Here is a 25849-nt window from a genome sequence, read left to right as displayed (position 1 = left end):
TTTAGAAAATCCAATTACCAATTTCGCATGAAATTAAAGCGAGTCGAGTTTAATTAAATGAAACGACTGCAAAAAAAAATAATAATAAGGAAGTAACATTCAAGTTAACAAACATTAAAATAATAAAGTTCAAGTTTGTTTGGTGAATGCGTACGTACGTTTTCGTTTTCATATGTAATTGCGAACGCAGTTTTCGAAACAATTTTCTACCTACGGAACAGCGAGAGTGCCTGCTGTGTTAAAAGGAAGTTCTTTATTATACAAGCGTTGTTTAGAGTTTAATTTTGTGTGTTCCATAATTGAGGCAGCGAGGCAGTTAAACGGGAAAGTGAACATCCTCAGGATTAAATTTAATTCATGCGATCGCTCCAATTCGGGACTGGATCAATTAATTTGATTAAACGCTACAATCAAGGACCTTTGACGTAATGAATTTTTCATATGAAATATTTGTTGTAAAATTAATCAAGTAATTCGTTTGTTGGGTTAATATGAGGATTTTGGGACGCGCGTGGTATTCACGTCATAATTAATATCTACTGTCAAGCAATATCCCTTCAATATCTCAGGACTAATTGAAAACCTGACTAAACGAGGAACTAAACACATATAAATACGAATAATTTTCTAAAATTTATTTTCTTAATTTCCTTTTGAAATTTTCAAACCGGATTGTAGTAAATCCACACTGATCGAAGGTATTTTTTTTATGCAAAAACCAGTTTTATAATTTAAATATACCGGTATTATCCTATTTCGAATTTGCTCTTAATTTTTTTTTTAAATTCACTTCATGTTTTATACAAAAATCGGTTTACTAATTTAAATATACTGGTATAATCGGATTATATAATTTGTTTTTATATTTTTTATACTATGCATTGGGCCAATGGGCAAACGACCAAAGTCATTCTTCCTAAGTATTTTAATAGTTTGGAACTTCTTAAAATTTAACAAAATAAAATATGCTTTATAAAACCAAGTAAAAAAAAAATAATTACAAAATTTTACTTATAACTTTTATGTCTTCTGTTCTTTTACTTCAGGAAATATTTCAAAAGAATATGTTTACTAAATTATGACTTAACCTTTTTCTAATTTTACTTACAAAATTTCCTGAAAAATATATGAAATAAAATGTTAACATTAATTTAAAATTATTTTGTTCTAAAGCAAATAATCAATAAACAATTATAATATAAGATAACATAAAGTTTTATTAAATATTGACTTTGCTAATGGAATATAAACTACTTGCAAATAAATATTTATTCTGAAATGTTTAGTAATAATTTGAGTTGCAATTTGGTTGGGAGCTTCATGAGCAAAAATTCGCGTCTAATGGTATTGTTACTTACACAGAGGAAAAATTTGCGAGTCGACATAAAGAGAAATCAATTAGCATCAATTTGGGTTTGCGCGAAAAAATAATGATAATTTAATAATACATGCTGAATGAAATAGCAGTTAATTCTTGTATAAACAAAAGCAGAGTGATTAAAACTGTTTTGTTAATTGTGTCCATGGGTTTCATGGAAATCGCCAATAAAGATATCAGAAAATATCCCCCCACTATTATAGAGTATACTGGGATAATACAATTTGCAATTTTTACCTAAATTCTTTGACTCCTCAGTCACATTCCAACCGAGAGACATCAAACATTGTTTCATATTTTAAAAAGTTGATAAAAATTGTTTAGCAGTTTCTCCGTATCGAAGCTTAGGTAAATCCACTTTCTTCTATTAACTGTAACGTATAATTTATTAATGTTTATTCATTAATGATTTATAATTACTTTAAATTAAATAATCTTGTATAGATAATCAAAATTAGTAAATTTTAATTATTTTTTACACATTTACATATATTTAATTGCCTTGATTGAGTACAAATCAATATTATTTTGAAAACGTTACATTTTATTTTAAAACTATATTAATTATAATATTTAGTTCTTTTTACATCATTCAAATTGATATTTTTAATTACAGCATAAAAAAAAAATACGTTTTTAAACACATTGATTATTGAATCTAAGAAAGTTTGTACAATCAAAAATATTTCAATTATGAACCATTTACGTTCACTTTACTTGAACAAGAATTAGCACTTTTCTAGATATTTTTGGACGTGTGTTTATTTATTAACATTGAAGTTATTTTTAGAAATAGTTCAATTTTTATTCCCTACAGTGTTTTAAAAACTTTGAGTTAATAATTTATTAATATTTTCTGAAAGATAAATTCATCAATTATAATAATATTTTGCAAATTAAGTAATAATATTATTTTCAAAAAATGCAATTTTCTTAATGTAATGCCGCATTCTATGGCATACACGTATTATTTGCTTTGTTAGTTTAAATGTTTAAGTAATATGTTAACAGGTTACCTCGTGTATAAATGGTTAGGATTTACTTTAATTAAACAAGCGATTTAAATACTCTGATACTATAATTCCTGTAAGATATGTTAAATTACTGTATTTTCAGTTTCAAGTTTTTACACCTTAATTTTGATGAGGTTATCATTAATGTGGCTTATATGGAGAATTACATTATTATTAGAATACTTCCAATACGTACTATAGTTTAGATATAAATTCACTAATACTTATAACTGGATAATGATTTTCTATTGAAAAACACATAAGTTATACCAATAAGTCATACTCAGAACTATAGGTTATATCTTAAATTTGATTTCGACTAGCGATAAATCACGAAGTTTTGCTTTGTTATTTAGTATGCTAAAGAAAGCTTAATAATTAAAAATATTTGTAAATTAAAAATTGATTTAATTATGAAATATTATGTATTTTTACTAAATAAATAACAAAAAATGGATTTCCTGTAAAAATACCTGACATAGTGCTTGTAATTTCGTCAATATACCAAACTGTTTGAAACAGGATTATTCTTTGAATTAAAAAATAATAATTTAATGTACTAATTTTTTTATAAAGCTCAATTAAAATTTAGCTTGACTTGAAATTATCAAACCGTGCTATAGTGAATCCGCAATGAACGAAGCCACACAATCCCTGGTATTACTATAGAAAACTTTTTAAAGCATAAGTTAGTCACTATAGTTATAGACTAACAATATACATGTAAATATGCGTAAGTTTAAATATAAACATCTTGTAAAATTCCGATGTTTGCGTTCAAACTGACCTTTTTTTAGGTTTTTAAAAATATTCTGAAATAAACAAAGTGATCATGGTTTTACGTTTAATTCCAATCCCAAGCGAAAGGAATAAAATAATGCAAGGATAAAACATAAATTCATTAATAATAACAAAGGATGCGAATTATTAAGTTGTTTCATTACTACCGTAGATAAACCAAAGTGATCTTCAACATTTTTTTAAATTGAAACGCGTCATTTAATTGCCTTTATTCTTATTACTTCATTCTGTTTATTTTTCTATACTCGTTGCAATGGATGCCGTTGATGCGTTTGCATTATGCAAGAAACGATAAATTTGCGACAGTGATGTCACTGGTAAATTTATGTATTTTCCCTCGAGGCTTATACTTAAAATCTATTACGAATTGCGGTTGTCCTACTTGACCTACCCTCTTAATACTATTGTTAATTATCTATGTTTTTTTTTTGTAGCCGTTTAACGTAAATTGGAAAAGGCGCAAAGCAGAAAAGAATGTACATGAAAATATTTATATTTTAAATTAGCGCACGGCCAAGAATTTGAATTTTATAGTCGCTTCCTTGGCTGCACGTGCTAATAGGAAAATGTAAATTCTTACAATGGATTCTGGTTTACGCTTTTATACGAAGATTATCTGGTACTTTAAAGACATTCCATATACCCACGTAAATCCATATCATTAAAGTTTAATATGTTATGTAATATAAATTTTCCTTTATAAATATTTATTTGCAAAGCAATAATTTTGAAGCCGAATTTTGGGACTGACTTCAAACTAAATTTTAATTGAGCAAAATAAAATGAATTCTACAAAATTAGTACAAAAAATGTATACAAAAATGATTATTTTTGTTTTCCAAGTTATTATATTAGTTTGGTTTCAAAAAGTCCGGGATATTGGCTAAACTGATTATCCGTACTTTCTGAGGTATTGTTATATGTAAATGTTGAAGTTCAAACTTTTATTCTGAAAATCATATTCTTTGTATTACTATTATATTACTCTCGAGTTAGCAAACTATTTAATAACCTATCCAAGTACCCCGTAATATTCATTGCTTAACTTTCGTAACTATGATAGAGCAAGAACTCTGGAACATAATATTATATCATAGAACGTGGGTTTTACAGAAGTTATGAAACGTGGCTTGTACTTACCAATTCAAATAAAAGCCACGTTTAATCGAAATATAGTAGAAACGCATTTAAGAAGATACCGATTTTAAATACTAAGAAGTTACTACAGTTAGTAGTACAACATCATCGCTGAATAATAGTAGTATAGATTTTGAAAATTATTAAATTGAATGATAATAGTTACTTAATAAAAGTAACTATTGTTCAATTAAAATATACTAATTTTGACTATATGTTATATATTAGTATTTATTATGTTTATGAAATCAATGCTAAATATTCAACATATATTATTTTCATTTAATGTTACAAGTATGATTTTTTAAAGTTTAAAATATGTTTTCGAATAAACTATAAATAGTATACAAGTATGTTGCAATCAAGGTGTTCATCTCGTGAATTATTGAGAAAATCATTGAAATAAACCTTATACATTTGACTTGCGGCTGGAGGCTGGCAATAAACCAGCAATTATAACTAAAAACTTGTTATATTGGAGAATGTATGAGTAATGTCTCGGACATCGGAATAAATCTTTTACAAAACAATAACTTTTACATCTAAATTATTACTTAAACACGACTGTAAAATGGTCTAAAAATAGTTCAATACCGACAGTAATTCATCTCAATTGTTTATTTGATTGAGCTTCGCTTTGTTTTTCAATGCGAGCAATTGCATATATCAACTGGAATTTATTATTAAACAATTGGTAAATGCAGGTATAAATATTTATTTTTGCGTCCTTTGTTGAATGCATCTTGTATAATTGTTGATAATAATGATCTAAATAATTATATTTCAAGTAAAACGTAATATATTAGCATATTTATTTATTTAACATACATGTTATGAGTCTATTAAAACAGAGTAAAAGATTATTGCCCAAGGTCTTTCTGAGTTACAATAAAATATTAAGTAAATAGAAAAATATACATAATTAAGTTACTTACTGTATTTTCTTAGGCTGGAATAATTAAATATTTTTATTTGCAATTACATATTTTCTTTTATTAATGGAAAATGCTTAAAATTTATTTCCTTTATCAGTTATTTTTTATTTTTAACTTAACATTTGTAATCTTATAATAATGTAAATTTTGTTTGTAATTTATTGTATATTGAGGGTTTACAATAAGTTGCAATTAATCCATATATAAGATTTTTTTAAATAAGGAAAAACATTTGTTTATATGATATGTATAAATTGTGACAATATTTGTATGATTTATTTCCTTGCGTGAGAGTTCGTACTTTTTTTCGTTACAAATATATAAAAAAGCGCAGAGTTGGGGAAAAACTAGGATATCATAAGGTTCCACGTGCAACCTACCCACCCACAAGTAGAGCATCTTGGGCTAAATATATATGTGCTTAGCATAATTCCACCATTTACATTTACGCAGCATTACACAAAAATATAAAACGATGCGAATTTCATTACGGTAAAAATGTTTGTTCGTTTACGGACAACTCTACCCAAGGCTGCATCCCGCATTCTTCGCGCCACCTTTTATCACTTTCCATCGGATCGGGAAGGAGCTTAACCTAAAGAGAGGTCCAGAAAGGAGTCCGCCCTTTTCCGAATTGATTCGAGTGAAATGTACTAACGACTTCTAATTCTCTTGTATCCTTTCAGAGCCCAGGATGGATCCACACGATGACGAAGCGCCGAAGGACCCGGGAGCTCAGAACGTGGGGCCGTATGACGAGAAGGACTTTGAAGGTAAATCAATTCATAATCCGAAAATAAACCGCAGCCGCCTCATCTATTCCAATCATTTGCATTGGCGACATACTCTGAATGGCATGGCTCGTTAATGAAGTTGGCCTGCTGTAAATCCACAGTGGACTACTTCTAATGCGATGAGAGCGACAGATATAAATGAATCAATTCTTCAATTGTAACGAGTATTAACTCTATAACAGTTTTTCATAAAGCTTATAAAACCATACGTATATAACATTAATATATAATTGATCAGTGGATAAAAAAATATTAATTTTTTCTCACAGATTTATAAATATTCTAATAAACTAATACTGCTAATACGAGCGATTACATAGTCAATTTTTTTTAAATAACAGCATCTTATTTTATAGTAACAAAATCATTTTATTATATATTTAGTCAAATATAATTTACTATATATTCATTTATTTAAAGTAGATTGTAGATTTATGTGATATTTGCGATTGTATTGTAAAAAAAGCTATTTATTAGTATACTGAGCATTGGTTATATGTATTACAATTATTAATAAATAAACAAATAAGATGTTATAGAACAGTGTTTACTAGATAAACTAGTATTTGTTCCATAGATATTCACATAAGTTACTTACTGAACTAATCAAGTGGATGTGCTTGATGTGTTTCTTATTTTTAGTAAATGTTTTATATGAAGATTTTATTATCGAATAAAAATATTAAGAGTATTAAACTGTGCATATGGTTGCATATTAAAGCAGAGTTTTGGTATTCGAAGTTCCAATCCTATTCATAATATTTTTAGACTATGCAAGATATCTGGATTACAAGTATTTATAACAGCGTGATGTAATATATTCTATGAAGCGCATCCCGCGTTCAATGTGAGAATCAGGCAGGCGTGAAGGTATTCGATAATGTTTTCGGTATACAACCAAAATTACAGAAATTTTCAGGCCTGTGAAAGCTTCTCGGGCATGGCCCGTTGTACGTGTGCAACCTTCGGGATTCATTTACTCGGCTAACGAAAATAACTGTGAAAGAATCCTTGGCATAAATAGCGTTTGGCTATTTAGAAAATGAAGCTAAACAAAATTTCCGAAGGGGGGTAATTATATAGGTGGCATCTAGATAATGTTAAATATATCTATACTTTGTTTTCTTCTCCTTTTTCTGCGGTGTATGTGTGCAGTTTGGTAAGAGAGTCTTGCGTGGTCCTCGGGTATTTATAGATTTTATGTAAAAGGAGCGAAGTCGGGATGGGTCGCGGGGCGTTGGAAATTTGACAAAAGGCATCAAATGTTGGCCGGCTATTTTTGATCCTCAATGAAATTCTTTTTATTATTTGTTTCGCAATTTGTTTTGTTTTTGCTGCTGTTGTTGTATGTTTGGGTGTATGTATATGGATGTTTGTATTTAAAGAATGAAAGAAAATAATGATGGTGGTCGGTATTTAATTATATCGTATATTCATAAATTTACAAAAATAATCATGTTATTAGATATAGTATAACAGAGTCTTTAAGATGTTGATTGATTTTTTTTTATGATTCATTAAAATTGAGTAATAATAAAAGAAATAGTAGCTTGTAAGGTAGAGTAGTAGATGTTGATTTAGAAGCACTTGCGGTGGACGATGCCTGGGCCGGATTCGTCGTATTCTTGCTTGGAGATCCACATTTGCTGGAAGGTGGAGAGGGAGGCCAAGATGGAGCCACCGATCCAGACGGAGTATTTCCTTTCTGGGGGAGCGATGATCTTGATCTTGATGGTGGATGGGGCCAAGGCGGTGATTTCCTTTTGCATGCGGTCAGCAATACCTGGGTACATGGTGGTACCACCGGAGAGGACATTGTTAGCGTACAAGTCCTTACGGATATCAACGTCGCACTTCATGATGGAGTTGTAGACGGTTTCGTGGATACCGCAAGATTCCATTCCCAAGAAGGAGGGTTGGAAGAGGGCTTCTGGGCAACGGAAACGTTCGTTACCGATGGTGATGACCTGTCCGTCGGGAAGTTCGTAGCTCTTTTCCAAAGAGGTGGAAGCGGCGGCGGTGGCCATTTCCTGTTCGAAGTCGAGGGCGACATAGCAGAGTTTCTCCTTGATGTCACGGACGATTTCCCTCTCAGCGGTGGTGGTGAAAGAGTAGCCACGCTCGGTGAGGATCTTCATCAAGTAGTCGGTCAAGTCACGGCCAGCCAAGTCAAGACGGAGGATGGCGTGGGGAAGGGCATAACCTTCGTAGATTGGGACGGTGTGGGTAACACCATCACCGGTGTCCAAGACGATACCGGTGGTACGACCGGAAGCGTACAAGGAGAGGACGGCTTGGATGGCGACGTACATGGCCGGGGTGTTGAAGGTCTCAAACATGATTTGGGTCATCTTTTCGCGGTTAGCCTTTGGGTTGAGGGGGGCTTCGGTGAGGAGGGTTGGGTGTTCCTCTGGGGCGACACGCAGTTCGTTGTAGAAGGTGTGATGCCAGATCTTCTCCATATCATCCCAGTTGGTGATGATACCGTGTTCAATTGGGTATTTCAAGGTAAGGATACCTCTTTTGCTTTGGGCTTCATCACCGACGTAGGAGTCCTTCTGTCCCATGCCGACCATGACACCTTGATGCCTTGGGCGACCAACGATGGACGGGAAGACGGCGCGTGGAGCGTCATCACCGGCAAAGCCAGCTTTGCACATACCGGAGCCGTTGTCAACGACCAACGCCGCAACATCGTCGTCACACATGTTGATTGTTTAGTTGTTTGGGCACTACTGGTTCGACAGAAAGGACTCAGCTACTGAGCTTGTAAACTGCGAATGACTGCAAAAACTTAAATCCCTCGTTTTATAGTGCCTGCTAGGCTGGCTATGAATAGTTCTTGTGGACTATGTATGGTTCGGTAGCGCCGCGACGCAGAGGCGTAGCGTCGTCGATATAAGGCAGCCGCGACGCTAGCTTCACTCTGGGAGATAGTTTTCATACTTTTTTTGGCAAACTCTACGTTCAGGAATTCGCGACCCACAAGCCTCGTATTTTTTACATAAAAAACACACTTCCAAATCCGGTAAACATCAATCATCAACCCCAATAAACAACAACAATAGAAATTAAAACCCACCCCGACTATTTCATCACTAAAATATCTGAACTTGTTCAGCAATTCAATACAGTGAATTATTTCATAGATATCCAGACACCCTTCGCCGGCTAACCAGACAGATCAATATTGTCTAGAGTTTTGAACCCTTGGCAGACACCACAATTCGCCCCCAAAACATCTTATACACATCCACAACAACAGAAACGCTCAATAGACGCAACAAAAAATGCATATCAGATACATATTTCATAACATATTTTAAACAGTCAACCCTTTCCAGACTAACAATGACAATTAGCCTACATTCAAATTTACATATTTTTAATTAAATTTGCATGTTAAAATTAAAAATTGAAATCCAGGATAAACGCAACCAATCTAGATAAATAAATATTTCGAGTCGTCTATTTTTAGCATTTGAACCGACTTACATTGAAGAAAGCGGTTCATGTTATTCGAGACAACAACCAGGTCCAATAGATTTATTTTAATAATTTTGTAACGAAGACTTTATTAATGTTATTATTTCAATGAAATTATATCCCTTCGATTTTCGATCTGTGTAGTTCCTTGTAAGCATAGAAACCGAAAATGCGGACGTTACTCTAAAATTCTATTTTTAAACGTCTTTATGCTCGCATTTAGGATTAGCCAATAATTATTTAAATCATTCCATAAATTACACCATTTGTAAGAAGAGACAAGGACGGGGATAAAAATAAGTAATTTTTTGTATATTGTATATACATTTATTACGTAAACAAGTTACTACTCAATGTCATTATATCTAAATATAATGTAAACGATAGTAGTCAATTCATATATTTTTTAAAAGAATATTGATGTTTTCATGAATTAAATGAAAAATATTTCTCTTAGAGTTTGGTTACATAAACAATCCTTGATTGTATATTTATTTTAATTTTATTCCAATCAATATGTGCGAAATGTATGTATACTGTGAAAATCTGATATATTCACTAAAGTTCTAAATTGAACTTTTATTGAATGAATACAAAAAATATATAGCAAAGAGAAATATACAGTGGAACCTCGCATAACGAGCATTTCGCTTAACGAGTGACAATGAGAAGACAAGTACCGCGCCTGCTACATCATCTGAAAAAACTTGTATACGCATGTTATGTGGATTTTTGATTATTTTTCACTATGCGAGTGAAAATCCAAAAATTTTTGAACGGATTAAACTCGTTAAGCGAGGTTCCACTGTATAGTAAAAAATAGTCCAAACTGGATTCATGGAAGCTCCAATCAATAATCGAAGGTAGCAAAAAAATTCATTATAATAATCTAGAGTGGCACTCGAAATATGTTTGGTTCACATCGCGAAATAGACTATGTGGATAATTAGAGTGTTCTTGGATTACTCGATGATGCATTGTTTTCAAACAATCACTTAATTTACTTGCAGCGTAATAAATTCCAGCACGATTTTTTTCTCTCCAGCAACAAAATTTTGCACTAAATCATGGTATACTATAAATAATAAGGTAACAAGTCTTTTATTAACTACGTTCGTTGTTTAGTATAATTTTCTAGAGATTAACAGTTTGTTAACTACAATTATGTCCAATAGATATGATATAATTTATAAACGTTTAATCAAAAATTTAATAATATTCTAGTTATATTTATAAAATATTTTATGAAGCACACATTTGAAAACTTAACTTCTTATTAAGAATAAACTATTGCTTTTAAAAAGTGCACTGAATATAAGTTTGTTTAAACTTAATACAATTTATCATATACTTTGTCTCCACTTGCTTCAAAAGTGTCTATGAAAATGCTGCATTAGAAATATATTCTTTATCTATTATCTGAAATATTTATAATATTATATCAATCAAATCTGTTTATTACTGATCTTTTTACACTGTATATTGTAACAACTTACACAGTTTGTAAATTAGGTAAAGTTTAAGTAATTTTGGAATTATGAATGTATTTTGTAATAAACAAAAATAAATTTGAATTAATCGTATGTTCCAAATAGCACAAAAAGAGACTTTACATTAAAATGGAAAAAAACATTTTGCTTGTATATAATACAAATATATAATTATTATTTGGGATGAATTGATGCGGTCATTGTAAACTGTTTAATAATTAATAAGTCAAAAAAGTATTAATATCTGCAATTTTGGATAAGTCACAAATCAAAATACTTGAGGTAATTTTTGTTTTTGAAGCAAAAGTCGAGATCAATAGAAGACTTAAAAGAATTTGGCCTTCGGTAAACTAAGTGACTTGGTGAAGGTGATATACTTTGATTCCAAGGCATACTACCTATATGTTTTGTTATTGTTTAAGAAGAAACACTGACATTGACGCAGTGTTAACAACATATCTGTTACCTAACTAAGCGAAGAAAGTTCATGAGTCAATTAATATTTGTCGATAAACCTAATTTTAATATTAAAACATGAATTCATCAAATAGTTACTAATATACTGTAAAATTGACAGCTTCTAATAATTTCAGTTGAAGTATTTTGAAGGTATTGTTGAGTATTTGTGGATGGATCTTTTGATGGAACGAGTTGCTAGGCAGCGCCCGGAGTAAGTGTTCCAATAAACGCAATACGATCACACAAAAAAGAAGAAAGAAAATTCGTTGTAGTATTTCGAACGAGACTTTCGTAAACGCACAATTTCATTAAACGTTTAAAAAGCTTTTAACGGGAAATATTCACTATTAAAGTTTTCTATTGGAATGTTAACATTAACAGCACACCCACGACAATCCATATGAGAGAAGGAAAGAAAAATCGTAGAAAAATAACAATAAAGAAACAGGTCTGATGTAAATATAAAAATTGCAGTGGAATGTGAACGAGCAAATACAGCGTATTTATTGTGAGACCGATTTTTATTATTTATCCACCAGATAACAGACAAATCGACCTTCGATAGTTAAACGGGGATTGTTTATTGAGCGTATTTTCTTATTAAGTGGAAGAAACATGGTGATTAATTTGAAACAAAGAAAGAGCAACGACGCATACGTTCTTACAGAATAAAACGATTATTTCCGTTCTTGGTAACAAAATGATTGCTCGTTACATCGTTGAAAAATTCCTTTCGATTTGCGGATAAAAAAATGTAAATTATAATACAAACGTGAGGTTTTCTGAGAATATTCTTGATTTTAAAAGTTTGTAACTTATTCAAATATTAGTGTTTTTGATTTTCCTATGAATTATTAAAAAAATTGGGAGACGTAACGATCTTTCGCAAATATTGGTGTTGAATATCGACGAATTTAATTTATTCCGTGCGCGTGTTTTGGAATTACACTTTTGTTTAATTGACTCATTAGTCGGTTCACTCGTGGATGCCAATTAGCTGATTATCCTTTCTTTTTGTGTTCTCTATAACATTCAACAAATACGCATCATGAGATGAGATTATAAAATTACTGTTACAAATATTGACACGTCTATCTATGGGCAATATTGATTTAGTCTGTTATTTATTTTTTAATAAAATTATTCTAAGTATGAATTTTAATCAATGTAACGTCATGTCAGGTGACAGTAACAAGATTATAAAATGTTGTCAATATTTGATGAGTTCTTCATGAAAAAAAAAACAAATGGTTTGTATTTGAAATCTAGAAAATATCTAAGTATTATTTTCTTGTATGATCGGCTGCCTAGCATCTCTATACTTCAAGATACGCTTTACATTTGAATGTAGATTTAACACATTTCGTGTATATTTATTAAAAGCTAATTACTATAATTATTATTTAATTTATTTAAACTTTATCTTAATCTTGCCTCTAAGCAAGATTTTAAATCATATTTCTAATAATAATAATAATAATTTGTTTAAGTATTTTCTTGTTGACAATTATATTTTTTATTAAGTATTTTTATTGCATTCTTTGTATATTAGAATTAAGAATAATTTGTTACTTATATCTATAATCAGATAATGATATTGAATAAAAAAGTAAATGTTATATAATTACGAAAAAAATAATTAGTAACTTTGACCACGCACTGAATAAAAGTAGAATAAGTAGTGATATTCATAAATAACGTGTAATTATATTTCATAAGAAAGTACAACTATTATATAACTGAACTCAACGAATCGATTCAAATTCAAAACAAGTATAATAAAAAGGCTATTATACCTTTTAATGCAATAACCATAAAAAATATAAAATTAACTCACTTTTATTTGCTATTGTTTAAATGATGATTAATTCATAAAATTTGTTAACAAAAATAGTATTTATTAATTACTAATGAAGTTAACCTACAATTCGACAGCCAACGAACAAATTAAAAAATCAAATCATCATAATGATAACTGTCCACCGTAAAAGATTATCCATTTAATGTCAACCGCGTTCTTAAAATTACTCAATGTTCACATTTATGAAGATATTGTGAATAAAATTATACGACATAAAAAAGAAATATTAAGTTAAAATGTTGAAAGTTTTTTAAGCTTTTAGAATTGATTAAAAAAATGGAACCATCACTTTATTTGATATTTACTGATTACTATCTTTCTCTCTCCATATTATTCAGAACACAATGGCTTTTAATCGATACTCTTTAATCAAAAGGATCCCTCTTTCGCAAGCTTAATCAGACAATGGGATATATTTAGAATACGTCTTTGAAAATACCAAGGAGAGCATAATGAAATTAATTTCTAAGGGATGAAATTGTGAATCATCATGTAAATAGATTAATTTTTCCTAATGGTATAGACAACCCAAACCACTAAATTTAACCCAAAACTAATATTAAATAAAATATTACTTCTTCCGTCCGAAAATATGGTACTTATTTCGTGTCGGAAAATTTAATATATATTTACATTTTTTATTGATAAAAATGATAAATATCTAGTAAAACAAAGAGACGGAAGCAGTATCAAATATTATTTAGTTATTCAAACATATTTAGGTTGATTTCCTAGAGATTTTTTTTGGTATTTATTAATTAAACTTATGATTTATTAAATGCTTAAATGAGATATGGAATTGCGTTAATGACTGCTCTTGAAAATCTCTATGGAAGTAATTTGTTTACCGTCGTTATTTTTATACGAACAATTAAATATTTTCTCAAGAAAACTAGGTCACAAGAAATTAACGGTTTATATTTGTAATTACAAATACGACACTGCACTTTTATTTAAATTTAATTAATATTTTTTAATTCATTTTTAATATATTGAAATTTATTACTATCATTTGAAGAAATTAAATAAATTGTGTCATTCGTCGCATGAAAAATACAACATTAATGACTATTATGATATATTAGTATTATGTAATTAATATTTGTCGTACAAAAAAAATATATACAGAAATAAAAAGAAAAAAATAAATATATATATAATTTCAAAAAAGTTAACTGATACAAAGGGCTATTGACCATAGGTCTTTCTGCCCGTAATAGTTGGTACTATATTAGTAAATCTATTAAGTAAATACACCAAAGGATTGATTTATATTTTTTTACCAATAACTTTAAATTATATCCAAAATAATGTTTTATAAAGTGAAGTGAAATAGTTTTCTTTTCAACATTGCTACAATTTATGTCACTTTCAATTGCGATCAATTGATATTATGAAATTAGATTGTTTAATTACAAAATTATTAAATGTATCATTGACTTTAAGCTTTAGTAAACATTGTGGTATAATAAAATCACGTTATAAACGAAGATGTAAATGTTAAAGTTTTGAGATTACATAATGCTAAGTAAGTTGTTGGCAATTGTTAAGTATGAATTCATTATGTGCAGAGCATATATAAAGTAATATTATATTGGAATATGCAAATGCATATTAAGATATTACATCAAAATTGTAATTAATATTTTTATTGAGACAATAAACTTATTTCCAGTAATTACGACCGTACATATCAATATGTCTATCGTATATCTATTTTTATTTCTTTTTATATGAACTTAACAAGAATCACGCGAACAAAACACGAAAACGCCATAATAATTTAATTATTGTTTATTGAACAGTCGATGAAAAAAAGTGTAATTATCTTATTAATAGTATCGTGTATTTCATGTATTAGAAAACTCATGAAATACCAGAATACGATCATTGAGTGAACACTTGCATAACGGTAGGAGTATTTTTAGATAGAGTAAAAGATTTATATTTAATATTTCCCATTTACAGTTTGCACCAACGAAAGTTAACCGCGCTGCCAAAAAAAGCTATTGACGTGAGTCACCGCTTTATAAAGTTAGTCATTTTCAACGAGCGTAAAATTATGTCGTTGACATACCGTCACAACGTCCATTCGGTTTTATAGCCACACCAATTTGAACGAATTGAAAGTTGATTTCGCAACGTTCGTTAACAATTAATACCATTGATTTCTAATTGAGGCATTTTTACCGCTTTTTCGATTGATTTTCCTTGTCCGCTTTTATGTGAGTGTTTCGAATTGTACGAAACATAGTAAAAGTGAAAAGACTGGTTTAATAATAAAGATAAATTAAGTTAATTACTGGAGAGTTTCATATCCTTTTTAAATCTCATTCGAGATTGCTTGAAAGTATTTACTCATTTATACAATTAATTAACAATTTGTTAACACCGATTAAAATGTATTTAATCTATAATTATCTGTTTGTTTTACTATTAATGTAAGATGCACATGAATCACATTTATTTATTTGTGTTGTCATTATCCTTGAAGCTTATTGTATAATAAGTTATTACATTATATTTTGGCTTGGCGTAGTGCAAATTCGCGCGAAGCCAAGTCTCTAAATTAGTCAATGTTTACATAAAATTGTATTCGCTACAGGCCAAGGAGAACACTAACAGGTTATATATCTATTCAAGGAAGGTTTCACGTGCACGATTATTTGCATCCAGGAAATATTCGATTTCCATAGAAGTAAAGAGAAAAACAAATATGTAAACTAAATAATCTACTAAACTAAATTGGTTCGTTTTGCATTAAATAATGTAAATACTCGGAACAAGCATAATATGTATTTACGTGCAATTAATTCGTTTATATAAAGTAATGGTTTGATCACATTATTTATTCAGTATGCACATTCGCACGGATTTTACCCGAAATTAATTAATACTCGTGGAAAAGAATATATTTACGTTAATTATTTATATATAACTGATTTAATATCAAATATATTTTATTAAAAACAAATAAATGGAGAAAAATTGCTCTAAAAATATTATCGAAATATTTGAGCTATTATTTCTACTTATTATAAACTTTATAGTTTGTTTTTTATTTATAATTTATTATATATTATAAATAAATAAAGTATGATTTAGTACAAACATTTTGCAGCAAGAGTCATAGTTACTTGCCTAAATATTACGAAAAATCTGAATCACAGAATTGTTGAGCCACAGTTTGACCACTCTGGATTTCGTAGACTCAAATCGAAACTATATAATTTGAGATTCAAAATAATATACTGATATAATATTGGGACATAAAGTTTTTGGTATGAAATATTTAAAAAAAACCGAAATACAGAATTTTTGAGCCATAATAAAACTCTTGAAGAGTTGAACCAAAGTTGGGTACTTTTGATTTAGTAGACTCAAATCGAAACTATGTAATTTGAGATTCAAAATAATATAATGATAATTTTGATTGATCATTTATTTGTAACAATAACGTCACAACCATTCTTTTTAAATTATCCTCGTTTTCATACAAAAATATGTAAATACAGAAAGTCCGGTTTAAAAATTTCGAAACAAACTAAATTTTAATTTTAAAAAATTATAAAAAAAATGTATAGAATATTATATTTTTATAATTTTAATGAGAGATTAATTTTGCAGATTATTTAGTTTATTGGTATGTGAGGCATTTAAATCAGTTAATATTTTATTGTTAACAAATGTTTATTCATTCAAATTTGGACAAATTTACCAATTATTTATATTAAATATATTAAATAGGACGCATTGTATAACATCAATATGATGAAATGAACATGCTGAGTTATATGACTCGATAAAAAATTCATAGTCTTAAATAAAGGGGATATATAACTTATCGTATTCTGAAGATACATATAATAATATTGAATGTTCAAGTCGCTATACATCATTTTACCGAATTTATTTATTTTTTATTAAACTTTCTTCTACTATATTTCGATATTTGATATACGATATATTTCTAGATCCCAGGGGAGATCGTTAGTGCTGGTGATTAGAGGAATTCATATATGCTCAACCCTGGACATACATTTTGATAGGTTTCATGCTTTTACCGATATTTCATTTCCTTCTTTTCTTCCCTTATAAATATTATAATATCAAGTTCATTAAGTCGTTTGATGTAATGATATTATTACAGTTTATGGGATGAACACGTGAAACTTGACTAATTGATTATCAAGTCGCGACAATTTGTTTATTAGTAAAGATGTAATAATTGAATTGACAAATGTTAAAATAATCGTTGAAATATTTCTTTTACAATTTGTAATAGCTGGAATTCTTAAATTTTATCATTCATCATATAAAATAGACCGCTGTTCTGGAGTTGCGATTTTTTAAATGAACAAATGTGCTTATATGTTTTATCAGGTTGCCGCCATTCACTGATTTAATGAATTTGATATTTTTTCTTGGGAGCTTCGCTTTATGAAGTAATATATTTATTTTATTTCATAGGTGTTAGTTTTTATTACTTGTAATATTTCAATGTATTTCCAGATATTTGAAAGGAAATTTTGTTTCTTATAACAAATAATTGGACTCTCAGGGAAATAAATTACATTATGTATTAAAGGTTTCGTTGTTTGAATTGCATAAATATATAATATAAAAAATATATTTTTTTTTGTAAAATGGAAAATAACTATTCTTTTATGTGTTAATGTATATTAAAATTATTCTTAACAAACATAATTGTTAAATGGAAGAAAATAATAAATAGATAAAGAGTTTACATTTTATTGCTGAAATTTTTAAATAAATAATTTTATTTAACGGTAAAAATGTACCCAAATTAGTAAAAAATTGTGATTAATATTTTAAGTACATTGATCCTGAAATAGCGGAAAATATTAATTTAAGTACAACAATGAGTGTAAAGTACCCCGGAACATATGAATTTGACAATGATTCAAATGATGAACAAATAAACAATAATTTAACGCCAACAATGTGCCGCTGTTGTTACCTATTAAATGTAATTGCGAAATGTTTATTAAATGATTTCCCAAAATTCAAGTGGGAAATTCGCGTCGAATTTATACATTTGTGTGTGACATAAGACTTCCTCGAGAGTGAGGAACTTTCAATTTCATAATTTGTTTTAATAGATTTGGCCTTTAATGGAGTCGCCAGAAACCGGACGGAGCGTTGCGAAATTACGTAAGGAGAGTGCAATCAGTGTGGTGTAATAATAGAGTTGCAAGAGTTTTCGAGCAAAGCTTTGCTAAGAAGGATCGAAGCGATGATCTTAGGAAAGAGGTGCTGTGCTGGCGGTTTGAAGAAAATGGACAAATATGTCGGTCCGTGCGTATGCATCTCATCTAGTTCGGAATGGAACGGAGTGGAGTGGTTGGGGGGATGATATAAATAGTTCCTTCGAATTTGGTGGTATGCGCGAACGTTGTTGGGACGTCGGGCTTTCGCGTGTGCAGATGCGCGCACCCGATTATTTCGACTCCCAACGGCCGGCTACGCGCGGTGCAAAAATAAAATTTCATATTCGGACAGATGACACATGAAACTCTCACTCGTCCTATTCTCTCCTCGCCTTCTTCAACGCTCTCATACACGTCCGTCCACGAAACGAAACTGTGCGTAACATTGTTAGTGAACCGTTGCTATTTTTAGTCCAGAAAGGGCCCAAGCATCGATTCAATAAATTACGGTCGAAAGAGGCAAATGGAAAGTATTACCACAAAAAAATGAGAGTTTAAGTGATGGGCACTTGAGGAAAATAAGGCATGACATGCTAGAAGCAACTTTCCTCGATGGACGTTTAAAAAGGAAATAAAGATTGGCGAGGATTTTCACCAGACGATAAAAATAGATTCTTATAACTTGACAAGTGCCCTCAGTATATTTTGTATACTTGATTTACAATAGTTGTTAATACAATGAAGAATGCATACATTATCAATTTGTTTTTATTTATATTGGTTTAATACATTTTCTATGTTTGTTTTAAACAATGCAAAATATTAATAACAATAAATATTATTGAAAATTTATTAATTAATCTTTAAGAAGAATTAATAAGTACAAAAACAAACATTCAACTATTAAAATATTTGTATGTATCCTCTAAATTTGATGTGCAGAGAATTTAGTTGATGTATATTTTCTTTCAGTATTTTAATATTTTATCAACTGCAAGACGCATGCAGTGAAAAGTTGGAAATAGAACTTGTTTACATATTTAAATCTTATTTTCAATGCAGTATCTGCATTTGTTAAAAGAGTTATCACACCCAGTTGTCATCGGACTCGAGGTCCATCAGCTGTGTGTATACTGTGAATCTGTACGATGTAGACGTCTCTGTTCTACTCAAGTTCCATTCAATTTCTTCCAAGATGACAAAGGGTACTAATTATATAATTTCTATAAGCTATGAAACGTTAACTATAAAACAAAGAACAGTTTTTGCTACTGAAATTTATTACAATCTTTTTTTTACATTTGAAAGAATTATTCAAATATGCTATATTAAATAATATAACAACTGTATATTAACAATTAATTAACTTATTATATTTTAATATATTTGAATATGAACAAATTTGTTAATAAAATGCAACGAATGTTACGAATTCCTTTCTTTTTTTTTTTCAAATTTTATAAATACGAACTACTTTTATTTTTACTCATCCTCAACATTTCCAAATAAAAATAGGTCAAGGTGTTTTTATTCAAAATCTCTTAGTTGCGTTGGTATTTTTTTGTAGTTGCAAATGTTATGACAAATTTAATTGTCCGCATTTCCCAATAACGTAACATTCTTCGAATATTTTAACTAATTTATATTAAGAGATAAATGTCTCAATTTATTTTTATATTTCAGCAAAGTTGATATAATTATGTAATTTTTGAAATATAATCTTATAATTTATAATAATACTATTATACTTCTAAATAAATATATTACTGAATTCCAACTTTACTAAAATTTATAAAGAAAAAAAGAAAATAATATACCTGGATTTTTTTAAAGAAATATTTTTTTTTCAAACAATATACAATATATACTAATAATATATAAATAAATCTTTTTTTGTCAATTTTGAGATTGTTATTTTGATTTTACGTTATTAATTAATATCGTACTCAATCAGTGTTTCTCAATGTAGTGCGAGGCCGTGAAGGTTTTGTTGTAGACCGTGAAAAGATAAATTCATTGAAACTCTGTATATCGTTTTTATGATGGCGCCAGTTTTTCGTCTGGATACTTATTTTTTTTTTCAAGTGAAAGTATGAAAAAATTAAGATCTCATAAAATTATTTTTCTGTAGTTCATAATAACGAATGTAATAATAAAAAGTACTTCAATAGCTTTTCTTTCTCAACCAATAAAAATATAAATTATGATAATATTAAGATTTTTAATAGATTGTCATATTTCATTTCTTAATCATAATTTTTTAATTTAGATACAAAACTAGATTAAACATTTTTTTCGTCACAATATCTAATTAATACCAAGAAGATAGTAATTGGGTTTTAATTATGAAGATAAACTGATGGTCGCACATGTACAAGTTTTACGTACTAATAAAACATAATTTGAGTACTTTAGAAGTTATATTTTCTCGGAAAGAAAAGTTTTTTAAACGACATTATTTTTACGCGCTTGCTGTTAGAATTTTAAACAGCTTGTCAGAGTATGTTCAATGTCGTCGCACGATAATGGTCCTAAAAGAGAAACATTATTTACATGGAAACTCAGATATATTACATAATAAAAGCAAATGTTACATTAAAGTATTCAATTCTTGAAAATTATTTTTACTTTTGCAGCGATTATTTTACCTTCTAATTAAGAAAGTCGGATAATATATCCTATATGTTTATTTAGGTTAATTAGAGTCAATACCATGGGACAAACCAGTCATCCAGGCTCTCCTAATAGCTTTGCTTTGGGAATATACATCTATTGACTATTAATTCAACAAGTTGTGATAGGACTTTACATTTCCACTATAAATTCCGAGGATATTTACTGAATAAATATGGAAACGGATAACCAAACTGTTTGATCTGAATTATTATATCACAAAACTTATTGTTTTACCCTTGAAAAAAATAAATATATAAAGTTAATACCAATGTTCTTTTTTTTATAAATGATAGTAAATCTAATTATATGGACTTTGTATATTCCATCCAATATATTCTTAAATTTCAGTAAACTGTAAGTAAAATAATGTGGACTGAGTTTGAGCAACATTAATTTGTAATGGTTTAAATAAATTAATATAATATCAATTTTATTTTTTGTTATTGTGTTAAGTTATTATTAATTAATGAAAATATTTATTGAAAATTCTATAATTTCATAAATTATACGCTTATAAAACGGAGTTTCCTATTTATTATAATTTAACATAATTATTATCTACAATACACTATTATCCATATATTGCAATTATACGTAAATAAATATTCTTTTAAAATTAATATAAAATGATAGATAATTATTGAACTTGGAGGAAATCATTTTCAATCAATTTTTAAACGATTTAAAATTGTTTCAAACTAAGATTACCAACTCAGCAAAGGAAATTGCGTGTTAAATTGAGTTTGCAGCTTTTTCGTCTTCTATTACCGGTGAAATATTTCTTATTACAGTAAATATTATTTTTTTATTTGAATTGAGATTGGTTTTTATGATGAAAGTCTTCAGTAATCTTTGATTACTTACTGCAGTAAGTTTTAGAACATGTCTTTAAACATGTAATACAGAAATTTCTCGCATTCGATCAGTACGGATTCACTATAGTCCGGTTTTAAAATTTCCTTAGAAACAAAATTCTAACAAAATAAATTCTAATAAAATGTTTGTACTAGATTACTGAGGTTTCAAACAGTCCGGAATATTGGCGGATCCAATTTCCCGTAGTATAAGCAGTATGTATTATAGTATAATACATTTTAACTGGTCTTCAATTAAGAATTCATTTAAACATTTTTATGGTATTAATGTTTGTATTGTAAATGACTATTATAATACAATTGTATGTGTTCAGGGTTGAAAAAGTGCATACAATAATCATAAAATAAGTAATTTTTGTAATGACTTTTTCTTTGGCTTTTGTTAAAATAATATATATTTTTCATGGTATAATAACAGAAAATGTCACTTAATGTAGAAATTAATTGTCTGTATAATTAAAGAAAAATTATCCACATTGTGAACGTGCCATGAAAAGGGCATACAAAGACAATAGTGGTTAATGTCGTGTTTTGAAGGAAATAGGGCACGGTAAAAAGGACTCAACCCTTTTTATTCGAGCCGTCGTACAAGCGAACGTAGATACGAATGCAGAGGAATTACATCAAGGATAAAAAATACACATAACACAACTGAATGATTTCTAATGAATAGGAACTGGAGACACGCTGATTAGTTCGTATTCACTAAGGCGAATTGATTAAAAATGAACGAATCGCTTTATAAATAGACGAGTGTATATCCATCCACCTATACATAGTGTATTATAAAAAAAATATAATATTATTTAATTATGTTTGTTTCGTTCGGTTATGCAATGCTTTTACTAATGAGGTTTGTTTTGTTCGGTTATGCAATGCTTTTACTAATGAGGGAGGGGGTGATGAATTGTGTGCAAATAGTGAACAGATCATTTCTGTAAACGAAAATAGAAGATTAGCGATGTTGTTTACGTGGAAATACCGAGTAGACCATGGAAGTAAATATAATTTGAATTAATTGGAAAACGTATAATTAATTAAGGATAATTTTCAATTTACTGTACAATTTATTTATTTAGAAACAATATGTGTTCAATCTGTTGAAAAGCAAATTGATGGATTTGTTAATACAAATAAGCAGATCTTGGGTGAGTAATTATGTAGCAGAGATTTAATTATTTTTCACACGTTTAATTGCGCATGACAAAGTTTGTTAAGAACATGCTTAATACAAAGATCATTTTAACCATTAACTACTCGCGCCAGTGTTAAAAGTACACCTATATTCTAAGAAATGATACCACATTATTTTTGCCCCATCTATGACACTTAATGTAACCTATGCCCAAAGTATTTACTAAACAATATTGTGCTCGTTCGTTCTTGTTCTGTACTGTTGATGTAATAGCATACGATGCTGATACTTATACTGATGAATATATAAAGGGCAATGACGACAATAGTAATTCGAAAATTATCATATTAATTATTATATTAATATATTACAAATAGTTATGAATCTGTTAAAAAGCATTAGTTAACATAAAAAAGTGTTTTCTTTTCGTAATACAATCATTTATACACTCCGTCTGGCAGTAATACAAGTGGTGTATAAAGTACACCGCGCGAGTAGCACATAGAAATTTCAGGACGTGAGTAGGTTAAGGAAATACTACTGATATTCTCAAAATTCTATCAAAACAGCTCTATGCACTTATTTAACTACTGTTTAAAGTAGTAATAATATTTATATTTTAATATCAAAAAAAAGAATAAAATATTAAAAAATATATTTTCATTAAACATTTCACAAATATTGCTATGAATGACAAAACTGATATAAAATGAGTTTCTAACAATCATGTAAAAGAAAAAAATAACTGAAAATATCAATAAATATATATTTTTTTAGCAATACTTTAAAATTCAGTTTGTACTATTTTATTATATGGCATGTAGTAAGTAACTATATCAAATTTTATCGAAATCATTTATTATTATTTTGCGGTGAAAATTTTCAATTAATTTTGTCTCAAATCGTTCGTTTCAGGTCGAAAATATATGCATTCCTACGCTTATAAGCAGCCTCATAAGTTCTGAACTACTGAATAGATTTAAATAACAAACAAATTATGTTTACCTGTAGATTTATTCCACATAAGATTATTGTCCCTATAACTATTTAAAATTATGTTTATTGATTAATTATGGTTCAATATTATATAGCATTTTTTAAAATTTTAAATATTTAATTGATGATTTTATAGTGAATAATAAATACAGAAGTTGTTGTAATAAAGTTTTACAATTGCTGTCTTATTTGTAGAAGAATAAACGGCTTTGAATTTATGCTGAGAATAGGCAACAAAACACAAACAGTAGAAGAATTGATGAAAAGAATTAGTATCATATAATTAGTAGCATAAATATTATATTTAAACCCCAAAACGAACTTCGTCACCGACCATCGACGCTCATCCAACGGCTCGCAGTGTTTCTACTCGGGCAGGGCAAATGCACACTCGGCGGCCGAACCGACAGCCGTTCGCCGAGTGTGCATTTGCCCTTATATTATATTTAAAAAGGATATTTTTCATATGTTTCGTTTTGTTTCTTTTTTTGTTGTAATTATTAAATTATCACTATAAATGTATGCAGTTCTATAATTATAACTATAAAAAATGTTCCAATATAATTTTCAGTTTATCATTGATAACATTTGAAAACTATTTATAAACACTAGACAAATACATAATGTATATGCAATAATCAATACTCATATTGAATAAATAGGCATGACATATTTGCATACAAAAACTAGTGGGTATGACCCATTGTTAAAAAAAAATATATTGGCAATCGTGCCAGTCATTCAAGAGTTATACAAAATGCAAATTAACAGAATGATATTACTTAAAGTGAATTCGGCAATTAGCTTTTTGTACCACTTACGAAGGCGGTCACACAAAAAATAATACAATGTAGAAAGGAACGTAACAAGTTGTTATTCCTCTTTATTATTTCAACGAAGATCAAATTTAATGAACTGAAAAATTGATCATGAATGATTGATATATTTGTATATTGAATTTAAAATTATGTCGCAGCGATACGCTGTGTACTATTGCTTGTATTGGTTTCCTATGGCGACATTGGAATCAATAAAAATACGTTTTATTTGTGTGTACTAAAAATATCACGTATTAATGATTCTACGTTGCATTGAATTATTGGTTTTGTCGAAACGGTGAAAATGTGTCGTTTTCTGTACCCGATTCATATTGATGTCAGAAGCCATCAGTATTCAAGTGATCGTCTCAGAAAAGTGGAGGAGCTGCAAAATAACCGAACATTTCCTTCTCGCTTCACGCATTCTCTTATTTGTCTATTGAGGAGAGCCGAGATGAAAACATGATACCATTGAAAATTCAATGCTTCCTATTCAATTTTATACATTTTATATTATTCTATTTTCTGTATATATAATGCATAGTTATAAGGATTACAATAAATCTTCGTTTTATCCAATAGTTTATTATATTATATAATATTGTTTTAACCAAATTAATCTTTGTTTTAGTGACCTATAAACGTACATTAAATAATAGTTCAAAACAAAAAATAAAATAGAAATTTGTGTTAAAAAGCACCAAATCACAATAGTTTGTAAATAAATGGCAAGAAAAGATTTATTTAAATATACAGAAACATGATGATTATGTACATTTCATAGTTAACAAAAATAATCTTGTACAGATAAATCCTCCAGTAAA

The 25849-nt window shown here is 28.8% G+C and overlaps 2 protein-coding genes across 13 annotated transcripts in view; one reads left to right on the top strand and one right to left on the bottom strand.

Moving 5' to 3' along the window:
* LOC108564779 (sodium bicarbonate cotransporter 3) overlaps positions 1 to 25849 on the top strand; it is an 81796-nt gene that overhangs the window by 38980 nt on the left and 16967 nt on the right. For 11 of the 12 annotated variants that reach the window (XM_017923894.1, XM_017923897.1, XM_017923893.1 and 8 more), the window contains one exon: positions 5951 to 6037. In XM_017923894.1, the coding sequence (XP_017779383.1) occupies positions 5951 to 6037 (87 nt within the window). Of the gene's footprint in view, positions 1 to 5583; positions 5870 to 5950; positions 6038 to 25849 lie in introns of those variants that run through there. The other variant, XM_017923898.1, reaches the window with a different exon arrangement.
* On the bottom strand, positions 7459 to 8854 carry LOC108564780 (actin, muscle-like). Its single transcript, XM_017923905.1, has one exon. It carries the CDS (start codon positions 8764 to 8766, stop codon positions 7636 to 7638), a length of 1131 nt encoding a protein of 376 aa, XP_017779394.1. The 5' UTR covers positions 8767 to 8854; the 3' UTR covers positions 7459 to 7635.

The sequence above is a fragment of the Nicrophorus vespilloides genome, unplaced genomic scaffold (genome assembly GCF_001412225.1).
Source record: "Nicrophorus vespilloides isolate i.1.1-1 unplaced genomic scaffold, Nicve_v1.0, whole genome shotgun sequence".
NCBI lineage: Eukaryota > Metazoa > Arthropoda > Insecta > Coleoptera > Silphidae > Nicrophorus > Nicrophorus vespilloides.
This window is presented reverse-complemented; position numbering and strand designations above follow the sequence as displayed.

Excerpts from the sequence above, each read along its gene's own strand:
- LOC108564780 (XM_017923905.1), bottom strand. The coding sequence starts at position 8,766 with ATGTGTGACGACGATGTTGCGGCGTTGGTCGTTGACAACGGCTCCGGT.